This window comes from Echeneis naucrates, chromosome 17 (genome assembly GCF_900963305.1).
Source record: "Echeneis naucrates chromosome 17, fEcheNa1.1, whole genome shotgun sequence".
NCBI classification, from domain to species: domain Eukaryota; kingdom Metazoa; phylum Chordata; class Actinopteri; order Carangiformes; family Echeneidae; genus Echeneis; species Echeneis naucrates.
Window position 1 is genome coordinate 11,626,630 of NC_042527.1, and position 23,311 is coordinate 11,649,940.

At 40.7% G+C, this 23,311-nt stretch overlaps 2 protein-coding genes across 5 annotated transcripts in view; one reads left to right on the forward strand and one right to left on the reverse strand.

Moving 5' to 3' along the window:
* The window catches only part of tnn (tenascin N), a 35,658-nt gene extending 25,572 nt beyond the window's left edge, over positions 1–10,086 (forward strand). For 3 of the 4 annotated variants that reach the window (XM_029525270.1, XM_029525269.1, XM_029525271.1), the window contains 11 exons: positions 197–460; positions 764–1,027; positions 3,085–3,348; positions 3,616–3,879; positions 5,587–5,717; positions 6,151–6,289; positions 6,419–6,570; positions 6,887–6,983; positions 7,097–7,261; positions 7,772–7,935; positions 9,248–10,086. In XM_029525270.1, the coding sequence (XP_029381130.1) occupies positions 197–460; positions 764–1,027; positions 3,085–3,348; positions 3,616–3,879; positions 5,587–5,717; positions 6,151–6,289; positions 6,419–6,570; positions 6,887–6,983; positions 7,097–7,261; positions 7,772–7,935; positions 9,248–9,394 (2,051 nt within the window). In that variant the 3' untranslated portion in view covers positions 9,395–10,086. The remainder of the gene's footprint in view (positions 1–196; positions 461–763; positions 1,028–3,084; positions 3,349–3,615; positions 3,880–5,586; positions 5,718–6,150; positions 6,290–6,418; positions 6,571–6,886; positions 6,984–7,096; positions 7,262–7,771; positions 7,936–9,247) is intronic. The other variant, XM_029525272.1, reaches the window with a different exon arrangement.
* Positions 10,087–12,893: 2,807 nt separating this feature from the next.
* On the reverse strand, positions 12,894–21,212 carry kiaa0040 (KIAA0040 ortholog). The gene is made up of 2 exons (XM_029525518.1): positions 21,041–21,212; positions 12,894–17,768 (listed from the first exon to the last, which is right to left on the reverse strand). Exon 2 carries the CDS (start codon positions 17,266–17,268, stop codon positions 16,945–16,947), a length of 324 nt encoding a protein of 107 aa, XP_029381378.1. The 5' UTR covers positions 17,269–17,768; positions 21,041–21,212; the 3' UTR covers positions 12,894–16,944.
* Between the last annotated feature and the right edge of the window lie 2,099 nt (positions 21,213–23,311).

Consider the following 23,311-nt stretch of genomic DNA (forward strand, 5'->3'; position numbering starts at 1 on the left):
ATGCTTCTGAAAAGAAGAGCACTTTCTTAAAAGTCAGTTGAAAATCCTTTCAGTGGTCCAAGGAGTAATATTTGATATTAGGGGGAGGATAAAAGCCACAGAAATAATAAAGTTCTCCCATCAGTTTGTCACCAACCTATATAACATAGTTTGCATCAGTAGTTTATTAAATACCTCAACTAACATCTCTCTCTAGAAATGGATGCTCCTGCTAACCTCTTAGCTCGAGATGAAACAGAGTCCAGCTTCAGAGTGTCCTGGGATCACAGTCAGGCAGACATTGATGGCTACGTCCTAACCTACAGCTCCTCTGAGGGCTCTAGTGGGGAAATCCCAGTTGGGTCTGACAGAACCTCCTACACTCTGACTAGCCTGAGGCCAGGAGTCCTCTACACTGTGTACATCTGGGCCACCAAGGAGAACAAAGTCAGCAGGAAGATCTCAACACAAGCTCAGACAGGTGTCCCATCTATGACTTTCTGTTCAAAACCAAAACATTTCATTCTCTGCCTGGATACTCTCAAATTTGAAGGCATTCAGCATCGTAACATCAGCATATTTCTCCATCAACTCAAATGATACAAACATTGGTGACAAATTAAGAGTAAACTTCAACATAATTAGTTTCAAAAAAGGATATTACTAACAGGAAACTCTCTTCAACTCCGCAATAAGAATATTTTTCTGTCAGTTTGTCTCTCATCTCTGCAATCTTGTTTGTATCAGTAGTGTAACAATAACCTCCACTAACATCTCTCTCTAGAAATGGATGCTCCTGCTAACCTCTTAGCTCGAGATGAAACTGAGTCCAGCTTCAGCGTCTCGTGGGATCCGGTCCAGGCAGACATTGATGGCTACGTCCTAACCTACAGCTCCTCTGATGGCTCTAGTGGGGAAGTCCCAGTTGGGTCTGACAGAACCTCCTACACGCTGACTAGCCTGAGGCCAGGAGTCCTCTACACTGTGTACATCTGGGCCATCAAGGAGAACAAAGTCAGCAGGAAGATCTCAAGACAAGCTCAGACAGGTGTCAAACATAATTTTTTGTTCAACCAAATTACCTGATCACTGAGCCCGTGTTTGATCTCTTGTAACACCCTTGTAAATATATTTTCACATGGTAGAATAATCAGGATCTCTTTGTTTGCTTTAAGCATTTGCTTAAGAGCGTCATTGCCTTCCATTCCTCCCTCATCCAGCTTTTTCAGGTCACATGGAGCGAAACGGTCCAGAAATCCTTTCCCCCAATAACTTACCTCAGGTTTTCCCTTTATGCCAGCTCACAGATATATGCTGCATGCCCTGGGACCAGCCTGCAGTCTCTGAGTGAGTCATGTCTGGAGTATGAGGAGGCACTCAGGGACTTTTTTTTTTTTATATATTATTTTTTATTTTATTGTTCAAACTGGCAGTGCCATAGGCCACTCAGGATGACCTGCCGCTCCGTACCTCCATATTTGTAGTTTTTTCTTAGATCCTATGCTATACCATGCAGCCTGAGGCCAAATAATTATCTATCCAGCGATCTGATCATTTCAAGTTTCACCTAAGTTTGTGTCTACAGGTGAAAGTTAGAAACCTGTAAACCCAAAGCTTTTTCATCACTAGCGTGATCTAATATTAAGTCTGCATTACCACATTCAATTCCCCTAATGTTTTGGCAACCACGATGGAAAGCCCTCTATTCTCTTACGTAGTTTATTGGAAAAAAAAAGAAAAGAAAAAATCTAAGCACAACAGAAGTCAGGTGTAACTTACATGCACATGGATAAACAGTTGAAAAACAAGCTTTCCGACAAATGTACAAAGTGTTCTGAATAGAGCAGGCAAGATCTGTCTTATAGTGTTTCGTTTTTGGCAAAAAAGCAAAATACCAAAACAGACACTTATCCCAAGGATCAAATTGGACCTTTCACTGGAAAACTCTCATCCAAATATCTACCCACATCAGTGCCAGAACAAAGTCCCCACCAAGTCTTCTCGATTGCACAATTATCAGATTGATAACACCCTGCAGACTAAAGAGTATACCAGTAAACTTCACATATGACAAACCACAGATGCTCGCTCATATTTTTTATTTTCCCTCACGTTGTCGTCTACGTATCTTGCTCTGCGTTGTGTGAAAAATCCTAGCTCTGGATATTCCCTTTGCGTAGCTACCTTATCATCTGAATTTCTAAATTGAGTAAGACAACTGATGCAGAGGAAGATGACTGAAGGCCTGGAAGGATTAATTCTTCACTCTTGACGGGTGTCTTGACAGTTGGTCTCCGCCAGTAATTTTTTGGGGGTTTCCACAATCACAACCACTCTTCATCTTCGAACCACAGCTCAATGAAGCTGCTTGTATGACGGAGCTGAGGGTTATTCTAGGCAGTGATACTATGCACTTTCATCAAAAGTGAATGAAATGCTAATGCAAAGGATTCCCCTCTTAAATATGATGAGTCCAGAGTCACTAAATCTGGTTGCAGGGCAGATGTTGTATCCATGGTGAGGCCAACAATAGTTAGTCTGTATCTCTTAACTTCAGCATAAGCTCTGGCGCTTTTTCTCTCAGAGTGGAGATGATCCACCCTCAAAGCTCAATTGTTGATCAAAAGGCTCTTTGGCAGTACAAATATTGACCTCCACTCTCAACATGTTTGGGTGACTTCACTCCTCATTTAACTCAGCAGGTCTGTTTCCACATCTGCATGCTATTTCCTAAAATGGACTCCCCTGCTCTCAGTTTTCTCAGTTCCTGCAGCAACCACTCCTCTATACAGAACTAAATGTCTCTTCTTGGCCAAAGCAGAGGAATCTATCCCAAATCCAGCCAGAAATCAAATGATACAGACAAAGATCTGTTTCAAATCATGTACAGAAACCTCTTTGGAGCCAGAGTCTTCTTCTACGTTTCATCCTGATTATTTTTAGATTTGATTTGTCATTCTTCATTTCTTCAAGTACTCACTGCTATGATACGAATATTTGTAGAAAGTGCATGCTGAATTGTTTTGTTTGCCTTTGAGAGATGAAAATAGGGTTTTACTTTCAATTAGTAGTATATTAACTACCTCTGCTAACATCTCTCTCTAGAAATGGATGCTCCTGCTAACCTCTTAGCTCGAGATGAAACTGAGTCCAGCTTCAGCGTCTCATGGGATCCGGTCCAGGCAGACATTGATGGCTACGTCCTAACCTACAGCTCCTCTGAGGGCTCTAGTGGGGAAATCCCTGTTGGGTCTGACAGAACCTCCTACACTCTGACTAGCCTGAGGCCAGGAGTCCTCTACACTGTGTACATCTGGGCCACCAAGGGGAACAAAGTCAGCAGGAAGATCTCAACACAAGCTCAGACAGGTGTCCCATCTATGACTTTCTGTTCAAAACCAAAACATTTCATTCTCTGCCTGGATACTCTCAAATTTGAAGGCGACTACTTTTCTTGTTTTGAATATCACAATAACCGTTTATAGTTAATCAATTCAAACCAAACACACAGTGGTGACGAATTAAAGGAAAACAACAACGTAACTTGTTGTTGTTGTCACCCAGTTTGTCACCCATCTCTGCAATCTTGTTTGTATCAGTAGTGTAACAATAACCTCCACTAACATCTCTCTCTAGAAATGGATGCTCCTGCTAACCTCTTAGCTCGAGATGAAACTGAGTCCAGCTTCAGCGTCTCGTGGGATCCGGTCCAGGCAGACATTGATGGCTACGTCCTAACCTACAGCTCCTCTGAGGGCTCTAGTGGGGAAGTCCCAGTTGGGTCTGACAGAACCTCCTACACTCTGACTAGCCTGAGGCCAGGAGTCCTCTACACTGTGTACATCTGGGCCATCAAGGAGAACAAAGTCAGCAGGAAGATCTCAACACAAGCTCAGACAGGTTAATTAATATACTATGGATAGATAGGATTTCCAGCGGGTGGCATAAAAAATTATTTAGCACTAAAATATAAAAACCAAACTTGCTTTCTCTAACTAAGGTAGTCCTTGGTCTGATGTTTACATGAGATAATTAGCAGATTTTCTGGTCTGGTAGTGCTAAAATAAGCCATTAGTTTTACATCCACATGAGCAGAAACAAAGTAGAATAAAACTGCATCATATCTAGAAAGTTTTGAAATGATTTGCTCTGTTACCTTAACAAGACTGGAAAATGGTAAAAGAAGACTTTGAAGTCATTGATGACATGCCAATGTTATTCTGTACATGCTGATAAGTCTACACGCTACATGTGGCCATAATTTGCTGCAGTATGTGCAAATACGGGAAAGTTTGGGGGGGGGGGGGGGGGGGGGGGTCCACAGTCAGCATGAAACGTCCAGATTTTCACTTATGTGAAAAGCTAAACATTTTCAGACTGGATTAAGTTTTTTTGTAAATATTCAGCAGATTGAATCTTTGCAGATGTTCTGCCTACTCTGTGTGCCAGCAGAAATTCGTAGCAATTGACTTTTAAAATAAAAATATCTGATCTTCATTTATGAAACTGCAATTTTCTAAATCCAAAATCAATTTACTGTCAGCTACCAGGAATCACCAAAACTTCTGCTCTGACAGGAAATGATTCCTGCAGGGTAAGCCAGGTCTCTGTGCAGGCCTTGTACCTCAGTGTGGGTGAAGAATGGCAGTGATGAGGGCACATGGGGATTCGCCTAGAGATGTCTTTGTGTGAGCCAGATGATCTGGAAAGTCACCTGAGAGTGCTCAGGGAGAGCTGGATCTTTTTGGAGTTTTGGATTGTAAACTTGTCTCGTCGTAATTCATTGAAAACCATTACTGGCTTCAGACCATCACAGCGCGGGGTTCAAACAGGAAATCTACTGCGTCAAAAGAGATCACCGGGGATTCATTAAATTGTGTGTTATCACATTTGTGACTTTATTGGCCAGAGTAAAAAGCATCATTAACGTGTCCATCATGTCTGTGTCCCACAGACTTTTTCAATATTGTTGCATTCCGCTTTTATTACTGCTAACTATGCTGCCATTTCCCTTTTGGTAATTCAATTATTAGAAAAGCCACTTAATTTTTTCAGTGTCAGTAAAACTGACAAGTGAAGAACCATTCTTACTTAAAAAAGAGGGCAGTGATTTGAGCAGAAGAGCACTGAAAGTCTGATTCTTGGTTTGAACTGATAGATTCAGATGGTCACGCAGTGTCCTTTTAATTTCCCTTTCCTGTAGTCTAACTGCAGGTGAATTGTGGCCAAGCTTAACACTGTGCTTTAGTTGAAAAGAGGCTGAAAAGCTATATTGTCGATTGTATTACTGTGCTCCGCTTTCAGCTTAACTCAAGGGAGTAAGAAAAAATATTGCAATGCAAAGTTATTTTTTAGTGCCCAGAAAACTTTTGGCTGTCAACTTTAAATTTCACATAAAATGTAAAAACAGCACGTAAATTCCGAAAATGCAACCTATTAAGATATTGTGATGTATACATAATATAAATATTTTAGCTATCTGTTTTGAGTTGGTTATTTTCCCCAATTTTAAAATTAACTGCATCAGAATCTTGCTTTCTTACCGAGCCCAGAGCTGATTTTATACACTGTGCATCAATCCACTGTGATTTATGCTTCTGCTCACAGATATTGATGCCCCAAAGGACCTGAAGGCTACAGATGTGACGCTGGACTCTGCCTCTTTGACTTGGATTCCTCCTCTGGCTGACGTTGAGGGTTACATCATCACCTACAGAGATGAGGACGGTAACATGGAGGTACTGAGCCATGAGGTTTAACATACAGTAAACATGTAATAATAAAGTTTTGATTGCAACTGTAATATCATACGGCAGTTTGGGATAATATTCTACTTTGGGTTGGATTGTCTCCTATGTGAATTTTCTTCAAATTTCCTCTAACTATTGAAATATAATAAGCAATTTTAGTCCCTGAATAAAACTTTCCAGTTTTAAAATAAAGCTGAGGCTCAAGGTGCATGTACAGTCTAAGATGTGTAGAACGCTGACCTCCTGTGGCCAGAAATGAAAGTAATACTTGAGCTAATGTAAAGCACATCTTGTCTTTAATACTTGAAGGTATAGAAAAATGGAGGGGACCATTTAATATGTTGCTCAAACTGAGACAGCTGATTTTTGTTAAACCTTGTGCTTAGTAAGGTTAATCTCTATTGCTCTATGTTGTGGGCAGACTTTTGAAAAGTGGCTTGCAGCCAGTGAGAGCAGTTTTGTCATATCCGGTCTGGAGATGGGAAAGAGGTACATAGTGACCATCCTCGCCTACAGGGGCAGCCAGAGGAGTAAGGTGGTGGAAACCGTCTTTAGAACAGGTCTGTATTATATCACTGGCGTTTCCAAAGCATTCTCCTTCCTACCTTAATTTTCTTTTCTTTACTGTACAATGTGATTACACATATTATGGGAAGATACCCATGTTCTCATCACATCCTGTGTCCTAGTTGGCCTTCTGTATCCCTTCCCAATGGACTGCGTTCAGATCATGAAGAACGGTAATAAGGAGAGCGGTATCTACACCATCTACATCAACAATAACCGCTCCAAACCTGTCGAGGTCTACTGCGACATGGACACTGATGGAGGTGGCTGGCTGGTATGGCGTGCTAAAACACTGCACAGACAAAATAGTTATTTTCAGCAAGGTTTCATAATATTGTATGACTATTGAGAATTTATAACAGTGATTACTAATCTAGCATCCCACCAATTTTACCAATTAACTTCAGTGCATTAGTCTTGACTAGTTTCACAGGTAGAGTAGCTTCCAGTGCTTTTGGAGAGTGATAGTGGAATATCTCAGCCCCTGCTGCTTGGAGGCTGGCATTTTAGTCATGGGAACGCTGACCAACAACTCAAACCAAATTATTTGAAACATTTATGAAGCCCCTTTCACTTGTTGTTGCTATTAGATGCTCCAGCGCCGTAACACTGGCAAGCTGGATTTCATGAAACGCTGGAGACAGTACATCGCGGGTTTTGGCAACCTGACGGACGAGTTCTGGATTGGTGAGCACAGCAGTGATTTCATGGCTTTTCTCCAGAACTGGAGAAGGGCTAATATGATTGGTGATACCGTATCTCCTCTTTCCTTCGCATTGTCTGTTTCCTTTTTCCCCCAGGTCTGGATAAGATATATGAGCTCACCAACACTCCTACTCAATATGAGTTGCGGTTTGATTTGGGCCTGGGTTCAGAGAGGGTCTACGCCGTGTATGACAACTTTAAGATTGCGCCAGTCAAGCAGAAGTTCAAACTCACCATTGGCACATACAGAGGAACAGCAGGTGGGGCTTTTGACCTGAGCCTGAGAAGACAACACGTGCTGCCTTCAGAGCTTGTATTTTCTCCCTTGCACTTTACTAAAAAAAGAGTCAGAGAAAGGAGGAGAGGGTAGATCCAGTAGCAATGAAACGGAGGGTGGTGGGAAGAGATGGTTTGAAGCAGTAGGCACCCCACCTATCATTCTGTTGGGTGCCAGGAAAGCAAATGCACACTGGGAGTTGGGATACGTGATCCAGAAACTTATATTCACTCAGTAATAGGCAGTGGGTCTATAGGGACGACGGTATTTGACAGATACAGACGCACAACAAGCAGGACACGGTGTCTACACATACTACAGTGTGCTGAAAGCACATATACTGTGTTTTTAGCATTTCATTTAAAGGAGGAGTTACTGGAAGAAAATAATAATATTTTGTGGAAGCACTTGGAGCTGCTTCGTGTCTGCTCTGTTGAGTTTGAGACATTTGCAACAATGTCAGTCATTATTGTTTGCTGTTGATGATCTGCAGGTGATGCAATGACCTACCACCAGGGCCGACCCTGGACTACTGTTGACTCAGACAACGACATTGCCCTCGGTAACTGTGCCCTGACTCACCGCGGTGCCTGGTGGTACAAAAACTGTCACCTAGCCAACCTGAACGGCAAATGGGGAGACAACAGACACAGTATGGTGAGTGAGCAGCGATGCCACTTTGCATTTGGATTTGCATTCAGGTTTGTTGGATCATGAATGCAAAATGCAATTTTCAGTCATGAGACACTATCCAGTCAGCAAAAGCAAAAAGAAAAAGGGCTTGTTGGATTGATCCTCGACTTTTCCCATCCATGCGCGCCCTTGGCAACACACTGAATATGTATCACAGTGCCTTAAAACATACTGACGTTAATACTCTGACTGAACACACCAGGTCTGCATGATCTAACATCAAGGACGAAGTACTGAAATGAACACTTCAGTTGTTGTGTTCCCTCATGCCAATAGGTGGCAGTGATGGTATTATGTTGTGACACATTTACACATTTACACATTTACAAAGATACCAGTTATTAGCTTTAGCATATTGGAATTGATGCTGTTGGACACCATGCCCTCACTCCTGTTTCAATTAATTTATTTATTCTCCAACGTTGTTCCATTTAAGCTCACTCAATTATAGCAAGCTACACTGCGGACTTTTTGCACAAGCAATACTCATCTATCATAGACATTAATTATACTCCACTGGTATGCTAAAAGTGTTCTACTGTCAGTGTTTGTCATTTTAAATAAGCCAAAAGGACTGTGTAGAAAAAAAAAAAACCGAAATCAAATTAAATAAATACAAAAACAATATAAAACACAACATAAAAACAATATAAAAACTTCTACCTCATAAAATAACATACAATTAGCACAGACACAAAACATCAAACACAGCAGCACTTGGGATTTACTTGTGTTATTTTACTTGGGATCCATTTTTTTCCTCACAAAAAGACAGAGTTCTGACCAGAAGGCTGCTCCCCAGCCAGCAATCAAAGACAACTACACCCCAGCCCACTTCTAGTTATTTTGTTTTGGATTGTTGAGGTGAAAGAAATGGCCTGAATCCATCAGCAGTGATAAGAAAACATATTTCTCACACCAGCTATAAACCATAAGTGTTTTTACCAGGCCAATGGGGTAACAACAATAGTTATTATGTCTAAGGGAGACTGATAGTGAAGGAAATGCCTGGGGATTTCTTTGCTCTTGTTCAGATTTCATCCATAATTTTGCCACTGCAAATGTCTGCTGGCAAAATGCAATAACAGTCAAAACAAGTTTGTACGCACATGAAATGAAGCCAGAGGCTGGTATTTATTAGTGTTTGTCATTTTCTCCATCTATCATGCTGCTGGCTAGTTCCATGACTTCTCAGCTCTGCTATCTGTTTTTCACTTTATTCTCAACATTTGCTGCCCCGATCTTATTTCCTTTCAATCTGCTGTCCTGCTGCCAGGGAGTGAATTGGGAGCCATGGAAGGGCCACTTGACATCACTTGACTTCACAGAAATGAAGATTCGACCCCTAGGAGCCTTGTCCAGCAGAAAGAGACGATCTTTGATGGCCAGACGGCAGAGCAGAAACATTGACCTCCAAAAATAGAAGACCACTTCCTTCTAGATTCACATTAGCCGTTGGCAGCCATGTTAACCCGCCATCACAAATAGATTGGGACATATTTTCTCTATTAGTGTCGTTTGAATCATCACTTTTGGTGCTCTGACCACACAGGACTTCCCGTTGGTCAACATACTTCTGTGTGTCTCACACTTAGACAGTTTTTACATTTTTTGGGAATGTGAACAAAAAGAGAAAAGCCCAAATGCAATAGTAACTTATTGCCTGACTATCCACAGATTGACCAAAAATTCCTCTTCGTGATGTGGAACTGCCTTTGAGTTGTATGAAGTTCACTGATGTTGAACATTACAAGTTTATTCAATCAGTTAAAGTATAGTACTTTCAAAAGCCTGGTTTCAATGATTCTAATACAAAACCATAATTATAAATAAGGAAACAGAAGATTTAACTGGAATTGGAAACCCAAGTTATTTTTTCTCCAGTTACTACATATATTTTAACTTTTTTTGTTTGTTTGTTACAACCTCAGGGCAGCAGTCCTGGTTTGTATTTGTATTATATTTGTTAATTTCATGTTGTACGAAGACCTTGAGGAACAATTTTTCCTGTGTTTAGTTGTACCATTATAACATTAATGTTGAGAAAAAAAAAAAAAAAAGAGAAAAAAATGTAAAAGTGCTTTGTGTGTTTTGTTCTAGATTAGGTACCAACAATTAGCCAGCTAGTGCCCGGACTTTGCTGATTATGAAGCTGGCTAGCTGCGACCCAGTAAAATGTCACTCTTCCCAAAAGCTTTCTCATCACATTAGCTTGTATATGACAGGCCAGACAATAATGGTGGCTGACTGTTGGGAGTGACCATATTGCTTCTGCTACTTTCATATGACTAGGACAGCGTGTATCAATCACTCTGATGGGCTCATGTCAAACACCAGTGACAATGTCTGGCCCATTTTCAGGCAGTTAATGGCCAAAGTCTTGTTTTTCAATCTGGGAAGCTGACAAAGATCATTTGACTCTGGCCTTATTACTTGATTACATGACAAAGATGGGGTGCATCAATCAGCCTGCTAATCTGCCAGAAATGATTCACAGTGTCCATCCCTGAAGAATATCCACTTATTTAAAGTCCTTTTGTTTTGTTTTGTTTCATTCTCATCATCCTTTTCAAATACGCATCTTTTATATGCATATCACGTATTTATAGAATAAATACAAATCTTTTGTCATAAGAAGACATTGTCATTCGGCTTAAACATGATTAGAATGAATGAATCTTTCTCATCTCAAGGTCTACTCAAATGATCAGCTTGACAAAATCATATGAGGTCAACTTTCAACAGCACCAGTGTTGGAAAAGCTTGGAGGTTGATTTGCAGATTTTTGAAAGATATCTCATGATCATTATTAATAATAAGGATTTAACTTAAAAGGTTGACGATAGATGAGTGATGAAGCCCTCCCCTGATCATTTTCTCTGACATATGCTGAATGTTTCCACAGTCCAAAACATTCATCATACTTATAATTGTCAGCTGTCTGGTCTCAAAACAGTCTCACAATCCTATGTTTCACAACCTGTAGCACCGACAGCTCACTGCTGTCTGGGCACCAACCATTTTTACGTTGTTGCTATAAACAGTCCATTAGACCATTTCAACAAAAGATACACATATAGGACACAATCTGGCCAAACAAAACTGCATCACTTCAGAAAACTGCTTCCTACCAGAAAGGCCAAATGAAGAAGGTGAAAGAGACTATTTTTGAGAATTTATTCATCCAGATCAAATAAGAGTGTGAGAAGCCAGCTGAAATTTGGCTGCAAATATTTCCACCATAGCATTTCATTTCAACTTTGAAATGAAATGTCTCACAAAAGCTCACCGATGCGAAAGGCCTTTTCAGCCACAGTGATTGCAAATTACTTTAAGGAGATTGGTTCCTGCCATTACTCTGCGAGGCAAGTGGTTTTCGTCAGCCCCAGAATAAACAGAGAGGGGAGAAAGAGCAGTTTGCCCTTTCTACGCCCCTCTTTCTCTTTCTGCCTCACTCCTCTGTGCTGCATATACAGCGTACAGTACAGTACAAGCTTTTACTCGTGTAGAATATGTCTGCCTCTCACTCGGGTGGACCGTCAGGTTCAGTGTGATGCATTTTTTCCATGACACAATTTGGTAATGTGGCAACAAGGGAGTGTTTGTTTTAAGGGGAGGTGTGCAAGCAGTTGGAAAATAGAAGTAATGACCACAGATGAGAAGGGAGGGGGAGGAGAAGGGAGGAGGAGAGGAGAAGAGATATTTGCAATTAACCTTTATTTGTGAAACTATATTATAGGCAAAAATGCTATTTCTTAACCAGGCATACAAGGACCTCTGGTACTGGAGTGATACTGCAGAAGGAAATGAAATGTGCATAAATTATTATTTTTCTTTTTCTTTTTTGTCTTTGTTTGACAGGAGTACCAGACAGGAAACAACAGGAAATAGAGAGCAGCGATGATATGCAACAAAAGGGCCACAGCAGGAATCACGGCAGGGATGTTGTGATTATGTGATCAGTTATGCATGATCACTATTAACTTGTCAATGTTGATATTTGTATTGACATTTTTCTTTTATTTGTGGATTTTTTTTTTTTAGGCACAATGGTAGACAGGCTCACAATTTCATTGTGCAACGGATGCATTTCATGCTCATCATCAAGCCCCTTTTACGACGTCATCATATAGAAAATGTACCGCAGTTATACTTTATTCAGAGGTATCGATTTATGTCAGCTATAAGTTGAACTCTAAACTTTCAGAAATGCTTGAGGACAAATCGTTCAAACTCCTGCTACCATAATGATTGGTGTGCACAGTTTATGAGACCTTGGATAAGCACGTCAGCGATAAAATTATTTGATATGATTTGTCAGGAAGTTTTATGCACCCCTTCATCTATTTCAAGCTTCCTTTTGTCTCTTTTGTTCTATGTCACATGTAGTGAAAATAATGGCAAGTTATGGGAGATTGTTCTCAAAGAGATGTCCTCAGGTGCTAGATTGGAATTTTAAAAAAAAAGAAGCATGTTGTTTATATGCTTTCAGCTATCCCCTAACCCCGCTAAACATCTCACAAATGTCAAAAAAAAAAAAAAAACTAAATAAATAAATCATGACCTGTGAGATGGAAATTTCCCAAAGTACATATTTGAGTGGTAATGCTGTCAAAGATGAATTGCTCCTCAAGCCAAAGTGATTACTTGCATCAGAGGTTGCTCTGCTGCAGCTATCAAAATGATGATGAAAATTGCATGTTCATGAGGACGAGCAGAGGTAGAGATGCTCATTAGCTGCATTGCCTTTTCAGCCTTTAAATCGGTCTGTTCCCACAGTTTTTACCAGTGCAAACCTTCCTTTCCCTTTTTATTTGCTTGTCTTCCGTCGGTCATTGCTCAAGTGTATGTTAGAGTAATATAAGATTCAAAGTCCAGAACCATGAGCCACTGTATGTGGATACACCAAAAACTAATGCAGCTTTTTTTTTTTTTTTTTTTCTATTTTTTTCCCAGTCACTTTTTTTGCAATTTCAAAAGAAGTAGTGTGTCAGCAATCTGAGAAAATGACAGAGAAAATGTTTGGCTTTTTATTCCGCCCCACTCAGTTCCTGCTAGCAGCCAAGTTGAATGAAGATGTCCGTGCAATATGTGACATGGGTGTCGGTAATGTTTAGTTTAAATGAGGAATAGAAAGTTTAGATGTGAGATTCCTCACAGATGTAAAAATATTTCATATCATTGCTGACATTGTGTTCTTTATCATTGTTTCTCTATATGTCAGGATAAATTATGCATGCAAAGCTGCCAACAAAGCTCAGCAAGGGATATAGTTAAGCAAAAAAAAACAAAAACACATCACCTCAGCATTTTTCAACAGTCGAACAACAAAAACTTGTCCTTAATATACAATGTCAAGCATAATTGGATGGGATCAAAAAAAGTGATGCTATCAAATAGAAAACTATCCACTACGGCAGATTTGCTGTTCAAACAGTGCATAAATTCACCCCCCTCTGCTCCCTTTGATGACAGTGAAGCGACAAACGCAAAAATAAGAGCATGTATATTTTATATTCCGGAGCTCATTTGCATAGTATCTGGTAAATACAATGAAATGTGTTCAAGGACAAGGACGAAAAATACGTTGAAGCTCAGCATCACAAATGCTGCCCAACAGCATTTGTTGTCTTCAATTATCCTACAGACGTAAAAACAACGATCAATTCGGTTTTAGATCTTTTAGCATCAGACTTCCTGTTGAGACTTCCTGCTGCTGTCTTCTAATTCTCTTCCATCGGTGAGAGTCTTTAAAGGGATTTTTTTTATATATATCTTTTAGGGAAATATTCTTATTTATTATGCTGACAGTAAATATTGATACAATTCTTATTTCCTGTAATATGGTGAATATCCAAACACAGATAATAATAGTTTGTTTTTTTGTCTTGCTTTCTCTTGTAGCATTTATTGTTTGCAGACAGCCATGGGGATTGCTGTCTTGTGCGCAAGACAAGACATTATGAGCTGCGCTCTGAGTATCTTCAGGACAAACGGGAGGCTTTGGTGAGTCGCTTTCAGGAAGTGACAAAAGCGATCAAAGTTGCTTATTGTTTTTTTTTTCTTTTTTTGTTTGTTTTTTTTCTTATTTACTTCATCACAGTGGGGGCCGCTCTTTAGAAAGCTGAAAACGCTGGCCTTTGACTCAAAGGCAGCCTCCTTGAAAACCACATATTGATTGCCTGACATGCATACTCAGTATGTTTTGGTGTCACCAGCTGGTTTCTGAAAACAGAAGAATCATAATTTGGAGCATTAGCTGGAGCTGAGCTGTGAGAGAAAAAAAAAATGACATCACGTTGTATAAAAGAAGATTTGAAACTACACCTAAGACCACAAAACTTTTACTAAGATACTAAATCAAGTGTGAAGTAGGGCCATTTCCTTTTAGACTTTTAGACTATGCAAACTACATGAATTTGCCCTGATGGTCATTGGCTTCACTTTCCAGCTCCTGTAGCTTTGTTCGTTTTTGGATCTTTACAGTCTTTGAATGGACCAATCTGCATTCAATTCAAACTTATTGTGCGACTTATCTTTATTTTTTATACTTGGTTAGAATGGGACATGTGTCTAAACACTGAAAGCAGTTCTGTTCTGTCTGTTCTGTGGGCCACCACAGTCTGTCGTCTATATAAAATACAGCCTCCACGGTTGTAATCAAGCTAAGTGGCCGCTGGTCCCAGCTGCTTACCTTACAGATGTGGGAATGATATCACCCCCACTCATCTTGTTCGACAGATCTCCATTAATGTCACGCTACTCCTTCAATTTCACCCTTCTTAGTCTGTCACTTTATGTGCCACAGATAAACCACTAGCTAATAATGTTAATAAGAAACTGATTACGACAAATACAAAAACGCAGTCTGGGTGGTAGCACTGATGACTCATGATGCATTGCTTTACTTCTCTTCTTCAGCTTCTTTCTCTCTCTCTTTTTTTTTTTTTTTACTTCATAGGACAAACCTTCAAATTAAACCCAACATGTACAGTGAACATGGAGCAGACGAGACAAACTCCTGCTTCCCACATGAGACTGTATCTGTCTGAGCTGTAATTGAATGAGTGGGGTCTGTTTTCCCAGCAGCACTTGAGCAAGAGGATCAACTTAGTTCCAGTGTAAACTAATGCATAAAGATGGTGATACTGCTGAAACGCTTAATTGGGCTTTGAGATGTCATACACTTAAAAAAATAAAATGAGCCTTCAGGCACAATCTGGTCAAAGCCCAAATCTTTTGATTATTTCAGGGCTTCTCTTCTTGAATATTTAAAAAATATGTTAAGCTACATTTTCTCAGAATTTTATAAATCTCGTCTTTTTTTTTTCCTTTTTTTTTAATCACATATCTTTGAGGTACATTCACGTATATAACTGAGGAGTTGGTGGAATACATTACCAGTGTGTTTGTTTCCAAGCTGAATGTAATTAGAACAGAGCTGTGTTTACAAATGTTATTAATGCAAATGAACCGGGTATTCATCAGACCTCTAACAATTACATTTCACAATGTCCCAAAGAAACAATTTGAAATTGTATTTCCTGGGATGAGCCATGAACAACACACTTTATTTGAGAGACTTTGTCCTATAACCCTCAGCATTATGCAGTACCTATAATCTTGTCCACATGAGATTATTCATTCGTCGTTTTGTTTTGTCTTTTCCACAAACTTGCGTGATTTCAAAATTTTATTTGTGTTAATAAAAACTAAGGGAGACTTTAACATGTAAGTAATCACGAGCTTGTGCATAAACAATTTAGCATCCCACGGAGAAGTGTACACAATGAACATTGAGGGACTGTGACAGAGGTTATTATTTCATCTTGATGGATACAAAAAATAAAATCATTCAATTAGATTAAATGCAGGGGGGTTGGCTAAAATTCTGTTACTATAATTATACATAATGTTTTATCTGGTGTGTCCGTGATGATGATTTTTAGAATGAAATTCAAAAGGGCCCCTCAAAGATTTGCGCAGCCCTCTTTATCATTTTGTATGAATTACACCTTTAAGCCTGGGCAGCACGGCGGCATAGATTCAGTTCCCAGGCCTGTGTCTGTGTGGGTTTCCTCCCACCGTCCAAACATCATGTTTGGGTTAACTGGTGACTCTAAACTGGCCGTAGGTGTGAGTGTGAGTGGTTGTTGGTCTCTGTCTGTCTCTGTGATGGACTGGTGGCCCGGCCAGGGTGCAACCCCCCCTCACCCAATGTGAGCTGGGATTGGCTCCAGCACCCCCCGTGACCCAGAAACAAATAAGCGGTAGACAATATTAATGAATCTTTCTGTCTGATTTGACCTGAATGCTGCAACACTGTCATAAATAAAGTAGAAGAGCTCCTACTCTGGACTAAATTATATCAAATAAAACAAGAATGGGACATCAAAATAATAATAAGTTATTGCCCGCTCCCTGTATCCTATGAGTTGAACTTTTTGTATGTCAGTGCATTTTTTTCTGTGAAAGCGAGGATGAGTCACCACTCTACACTGCAGCCTAAATGTGAGTAGGCAGTAATACAGCTATCTGGAAGCTGGGCAGACATTAAATTGGCTCTCTCTCTCCCAAATACAGATGCGATGAATTTCACATGGGAGCTCTAAGAACAAAGTGCTCTCAATAACATTGCATTTCTCCCTGTTCCATTTCCATCTCACTCTCAAACGCTCATACAACACCCTCTATCCCACTCACAGCCCCTTTTTGCAGACATGTATATGCATTTATACATATATTTGCTCCTGTCAGGCTAGTTTGATGTACAACCAACTAAACTGACAGAAATCTGTCAGCAGATTATACAGTTCACCCAAATCTGTACCCATCACAAAGTGAGATCCTTCTCATTAGTTCAATCAAATGTTGTCAGCCTTCTTGGAGTCGACAATAGTTCGTGTTGCTCAGTTAAACTGCGGGTCACCCCCACAGGCCGAGGAAAAGCGATCTGAAAGTAAAAATCAGATCCTACTCCATCGCCAGGGCGACCCGGTCAGGCGTCATCGGCTCGGTCTTGACAGAGATCCACAAGTCCTCAGTATTTGCTGTTTTCTTTTTCTTCTTTGTCTCTGACCTCGCGGTTGCCATGGTGTCTCTGCAACAGCAGCTGTTGGCATGACGACAGCAACAGCAGTGGCAACACACCACCAGAATGGTGAGGAGGACCATGAGGGGAAGAGTTAGGAGGACAACCAGACAGGCCGTGTTGTAGACCCCCTGGTTGTGTTTTTCTGTCGCAAAGTTCCAGATCTGGTTGAAAAAATCCTGAATGCTCTCTATTTTTCCCTCCATGGCCTTTAGATGTGGAGCTGTGGCTCCTTTTGAACTGAGCTGATGTGGCAGTTCTAAAGTTTTAATAACTCCTTATGAGAATTGTGAAGTTTATGGGGCAGTAGCATGTGCATATCAGACACCAAAATAATTAATATGAGGTGTTCACTTGAGATGAAAAGATCCTCTGTGCAGTTTGACTCCAGCAGGACTCCAAGTACTATCTGATGAGGCACTGGAGGCTGAATTCATGGATGGAGCAGAGCATTCTTTTTAAAGCCTTCCAAAGGACCAAAAGCTGGCTTGTTTATCAGGTGATTTTCTTTGAAATCTCTCAGTTGTGATGATTGTAATCTTCAGAAGCTAAAATCGGTACTTGATCCAAGTTTGTTTATGTCGCCTGGCATTCCACTTATTGCCCGCTTACTCTTTGTCCTCTCAGGCCGACTCCTCTCTTCTCTCACTTTGGCTCTCGCTTTATTTCAATCCAGCTGCAAAGAGTTGGTTCACATTGGACATGTCTGTAGAGCATGGGGGGAAAAAAAAAGAGAGAAAGTGAACATGAGCAGAAATTCAGATTCCAGCAGACAGATCATCTTCAACCTCCGTCTTTCCTTCCCTCGCATTCAATCCATCTATCTCTGTCTGTTATTCCTATTTGCGCTCTAACCCTCTTGTCATTGTCAGCTTCCGATTTCTGCTGCTCTCCCCTCATTAATATTGTAGAAAAGCCATCCAGGATTCAGGGCAGAGCTCCCAGGGAGTCCCACTGTGGAAGACACGGGCAGAGAAAGAACTAGAGAGAAAAAACGAGGGCGGGAGAAATGGAGGGATAGCGTCTGGGGGAATGCGAGACTTAGACAGAGGTAACCAATCTTTCTAAGAGTCCCGCTGAGACAGAGAGTGTGACAGAGTGTCACAGAAAAAAAAGGGAATGAAGGCACAGAGGCAGGTCGGTGAGGTTCATCTGATTATACTGAGGTAATGGCTCCCATTGGAGGAGACAAATGGGATATGACCGAAGTTTTTATATATGTCTGATTATAAGGCTTTGCTCTGGCCTTGGATGAAATCCCCCCTTAATGGCTGAACCGGAGAAGAAGTGTGACGTGAGATACTTCAGTTGGCGAGCGAGATCTGTAAAGAAAGAACCATTGTACCTTTTTTTTTTTGGAGGCTGTCTGACCAAATCTCATACCTTGAGGTGCCATCTTTATTTAGTATTAAAGTATTAAAGAACTGTAGTTTTTCAAACGATGCAAACGCTTAAACGACTCAACTTCGTCCTGCCGAGCCTCTCCCGGCTGCAGAGCTTCTTTACATTCTATTTGCTAAATTTTTTACTCACATTCGACTGCTTCTTTTGGCAGAGCAGTGGGAGGAAGATGCACCTGCAAGTTGAGAGCAAATAAGTTTGGCATGTCTCTCACGGTGTGTTGCGTCTCATGTGTGAAATTGGTTTACTTGCAAAAATGCCACTGACTTCTCCTCTGTTCAGTTCCTCAACAGGAAACCGAGCGCTTAAAGATAAGTAGCAAACTGAAACCTGAACAACAAGAGTTCAGAAAGAGTTGTCTCATTTCTGAAAATTTAAACACCCGCATTCAAAGAGAGCTGATCTGAAATAAATCCCATTTCAGGTGAAAAACACAGGCACCCATGTAGCTGTGTATTTTCAAGATTGGAAAAATGTACTTTCCAAATATTATAATTATTATTTTTTTATATATATTCTTCACTTTTCAACTTGGAGAGCCAATTATTATTATTAATAGTGATCACATGCATGAAGCCTGTGACTTTACCCTCGGCTAAATGGGAGCAGACAAAAACATCAGTGATTGCTGCCTTCTTGTTGTGGAGACCTCTTTAACATTTCACTTGCACCTGAATGTAGAATGAGTTAAACCAGCTGTCAATGCTCCAAACCTCTTACAGCCACATTACAATGGCGGATAATCCATCTTTCCTTTTCATTCTTTTGGAAATTGTGTGAGACTTTACATTTAATTTGGGTGGAAATGTGGCTAAAAGACAACTGAGAGCTGTGCACGTTGTCAGAAGCCACAGTGGCACCGCTGCAATATTCCTGATTGTTTTCTCTGCTGTGTGTGCATGTTGCTGTGATGAGCTTGGCTGAGCTGCAGCACCCTTGTGCACTCTCTGAACTTCCTCAAATTATGAGCACATTGTCAACACGACAAACCCAAGTTACTGAACAATAAGTGTATCGGAGAGAGGCAAAGAACAGGACCAGCACAGAAGTGTGATCGAGCTATATATAAGAAATGACTGAGTGTTTCAGCGGTAAAGCAGCTGAATGGAATGAATAAGTCACAAAGTGCTCAGATAAATATAGTCCCTGGACAGAAATGAGGAGATCACAGTCCGTTATTCGTAAAAACATGATTCTAACACTAAGTGACACATGAAATGGATGAAAAAAGGAACTTTAATTTATCTCATTATATCATTTTGTCTGATCTGTGCGCTCAAACATAACAATAAGTCAATAAGGTTATTTTGTGCTAATGCTATTGTAAAATAGACTGTATAGGTTTGACAATTAGATGTTAAAATTCTTCGTGAGGTAAACACGCTGATTGCTTGCGATGCTGCAGCTTCCTTCTCAGGAGGCCATCTGCGGCACAATGAAAGTAGATGACGACATTGACACTAACTGTAAATGATGTCACTGATGTCTGAAGTGAGCTTTGGTGGTAATTTAGCCAATCTAGAGACACAAGATAAGATAACATATGAGGACAATGAAAGCCATGTTCGTACAAAAGTTGGAGGTTTTAAATGGGACTCCGCCGTAAAATATTTCCTTTCGTCCTATTATCTCACTGAGATGCCTTTCTAAGACTCTCCTTACCTTCTTATGACAGTGGGCTCTCCTGGAGCCACTCATATACAGGAAAAGGCCAATTCTGGGGCACACAAAGCCAGGAAGAGGCTTAGAAAAATGTTATGATTGCACCCAGTTTGGCCCTGCTGCTTTTTAAGGAACATTTGTGACCTAAAAGACAATCTTGTGACAGAAGGGAAAGCAGGAATTTTTAATGATTTGCCCCCAGCACATGTTCAGAGCAGCACCCTCATCAGGCTGTATCGGTGCACCGTTAATACTTGCCAATGTTCAGTTTGATTTGAGTCAGCAGTAGAGAACCAAATGAAATGCACATTAGTTTGGTTTCCTCCGAGAAGTATGAGTTGTCTTATATCAATAAATGCAGCTGTTTCGCTTGGTTGGATGCAGGCTTGCAGTGAAGATCTCCAGAGTGAGCAAGAGCAATTACACAAGCCCATTGAAGTCCAAAGTTGCATCAACGTGATCCTGACTAAATGAAATTAGCAATGAGGGCATTCTTACAGTAAAAGCAGGAAGAAGAGAGCTTCTTAGAAATCTGCAGCGGTCCATTGAACAGAATAACAGGAAATTAGTCTTTATGCGCCAAAGTTAGAGACAACAACACAAAACAATGTGAAGGTTTTGTTTTTTCTTAAAGTGAAAGGTAAAACGAAGAGTGAGTCACAGTGACACTCTAACTGGAAGGCAGGAAGAAACTTCTCAACTTAACGTTGCGACTTGTCAAACATTCTGTCAGGTTGAGCCCCTGCCAAAACAACATTTTTTCAAAGGGAGTCTGACACTTTGACAGCGATTCTACCTTGATTTCCTACCAATTACAAAGTAAAAAGCACCAGCAGCTTATATAAACCACTAAGAACAATTTCAAAATACTTCAAGTTACTGGCACTCAATGTCTCTTTGAAAACAGCATCTTACCCCCACAGGCACTTGTGAAGTGGCAGGTCAGGTCCCCTCCTGGGTCTAATCCACTCAGTTTCTCAGACTTCTGCTGTTTCTGTTTTGGCATCTGCTCTGTTCTGGTCCCCCTCACCCAGACATCCTGACAAGTCTTCACTTTCTGTTCCTCTCTCCCTCCCTGCCCCTGTTTCCCGTTGTCGTCCTCCTCCCTCTCCTTCTCTGTGTGAGTGTGTATGTTTTGGTCACAACGTCACTGCACCCTGCCCACTTTTGTGTAAGAATGGGCCCTCTGTTTGCACTCCTGTGTTTTCCCGTGCGGCGCGCTGGATTCATGCAGTTGCTTTACTTTAGTTGCACAAACACTGAATGATGTCAGACGGAGAAAGAAAGTTAGGTAAGCTGAGCATGAAGCATTTACAAACTGCTCCTCACAATGGTTTCCACATGGAGGATATTAAAAGCAGGGCAGGCTCCACTAAATGCACTGATGTGAAAGCCTCAGAATACCAAAATGAGTTACAGGCAAAATTGCAGAATTTTACACCCCACCCTCATCAGGACACCACAGCGGCAATAATGAGAAATGAAAGCTAATAAAGTGTGTGTGTGCGTGTGTGTGCTTTGAGTACCACCTGGTGAATGAGGCACAGTAGAGTGAGGTCATGAAAAGTGCTTGCACACACACACACACACATTTTCTATTCCTGTGGCATTGTGGCCATTGCCCTTTCAGTTCAGTCAAGAAAAATAGGATTTTGCAGAAGGAGGAATGAAGAAAAAAAACCTTCGGCTGCATTAAAAAAAGCAGTCTATGTACTGTTCTCTCCTGAAAGGCAGAAGGTGCGAGTTACTGTGCACTTTCATGCACTTAATGTACTGTATGCCCAAAGCCCAAAGTCGAGTCACATAACCACACATTTCCTCTAATAAAGTTGGGCTTTTGTCACAGTGTCAGTCTTTTCAACTCAGCTATTCAGGAAAAGGTTTATTGATACTTAAAGGTGAAATTGGATACGTCCATCTGAAATACGATCAGGCCTATTGCTGCCATGTTAGAATAATTTACTACAATTGATGGAAACATTTTGTTTTATAATCATGAAAATAAACTCCCTGAAGAACTGACTGGGTGGAAATGTGTTCTTTCATTGCTGTGGGGCATGGTTACATAAAAATTGATGAGACAAGCCTTGCCATGTCTGCAGGTGTGTCTGAGCCATCTTAGACAAATAGCAACCAGCCGCCTACGCACACACACACACACACACACACTCACACACACAATAAGACAGAGCCAGCACAGAGAGTGCCGTCTGCAGTGCTACACAGTGAAACTATATCCCAGCTGCTGTCGAGGCGCTACAGTGTCCATTCACCTCGAGCAAGTGTTGATTAATGACCTCGGTGTAGCTGTACTTTTCTTTGATGGAAATATTTTTTTGCAAGTAGTTTATACGAATGATCTCGGTATATATTCCATTTACTTTTTTGATTGCCCCTGCAGATTTACCTATGTGGAGAAACCTTCATCTCATTTTCTGGATCCTTTTTTTTTTTAATGCACAAATCCAACCATGCAAATCTCAGCCAGTGATGTGAAAATCTTCAATTTGATCTTCGCATCAGACTTGAGATTTTTTTTTTTATGCAACAATATAGCTTTTCAGATCTACTGTAATTTTTAAAATACCACACTACTACTGCCCGCTACAAACGAGCAGCAGTTGCTTGAGCTTTGGGAATTATTTTCTCTTTTTTTTCCTATTTATTTGATGCATATTGTACTTGGCTGTTTTGAGGGCTCAAATATGCCTTCCCTTTTTTCCAAGCCTAACTCGTGCTCAGCCTTTATCTCCCTTTGTATTGTGTTGACTTCATACCATAATAGACATCCCAAATACAGAAACCTGACTCTTAGTCATGGTTACCTGTGAAGGGAAGCTCAAACAACACATCCCTTTATCCAATTTGAGTCTATGGCTGAAAAGAATGACCGCTGAACTCACCGAATCGTATAACTACGATAGCTAAATGTGTGACGGTGACATTACCTCCAACGTAAAGTAAAAGTCTCATGGATTTACTGGACTGTGCAAAAGGGGCATTGCAAATCACTGACCCACTGGTTCTGTTAGCACACACTGAAATATGTGTGAGTATGAACCCAACGCTGTACACAGCTTTTTTAACATGCACACTAATGAAAAGTGACTAAAGGGTTGCTGTAGTTGATTCTGACAAGTGTCCAGAAATAGTCTGCCAATGTCCCAGTCCCCCAGAGGCTAACCT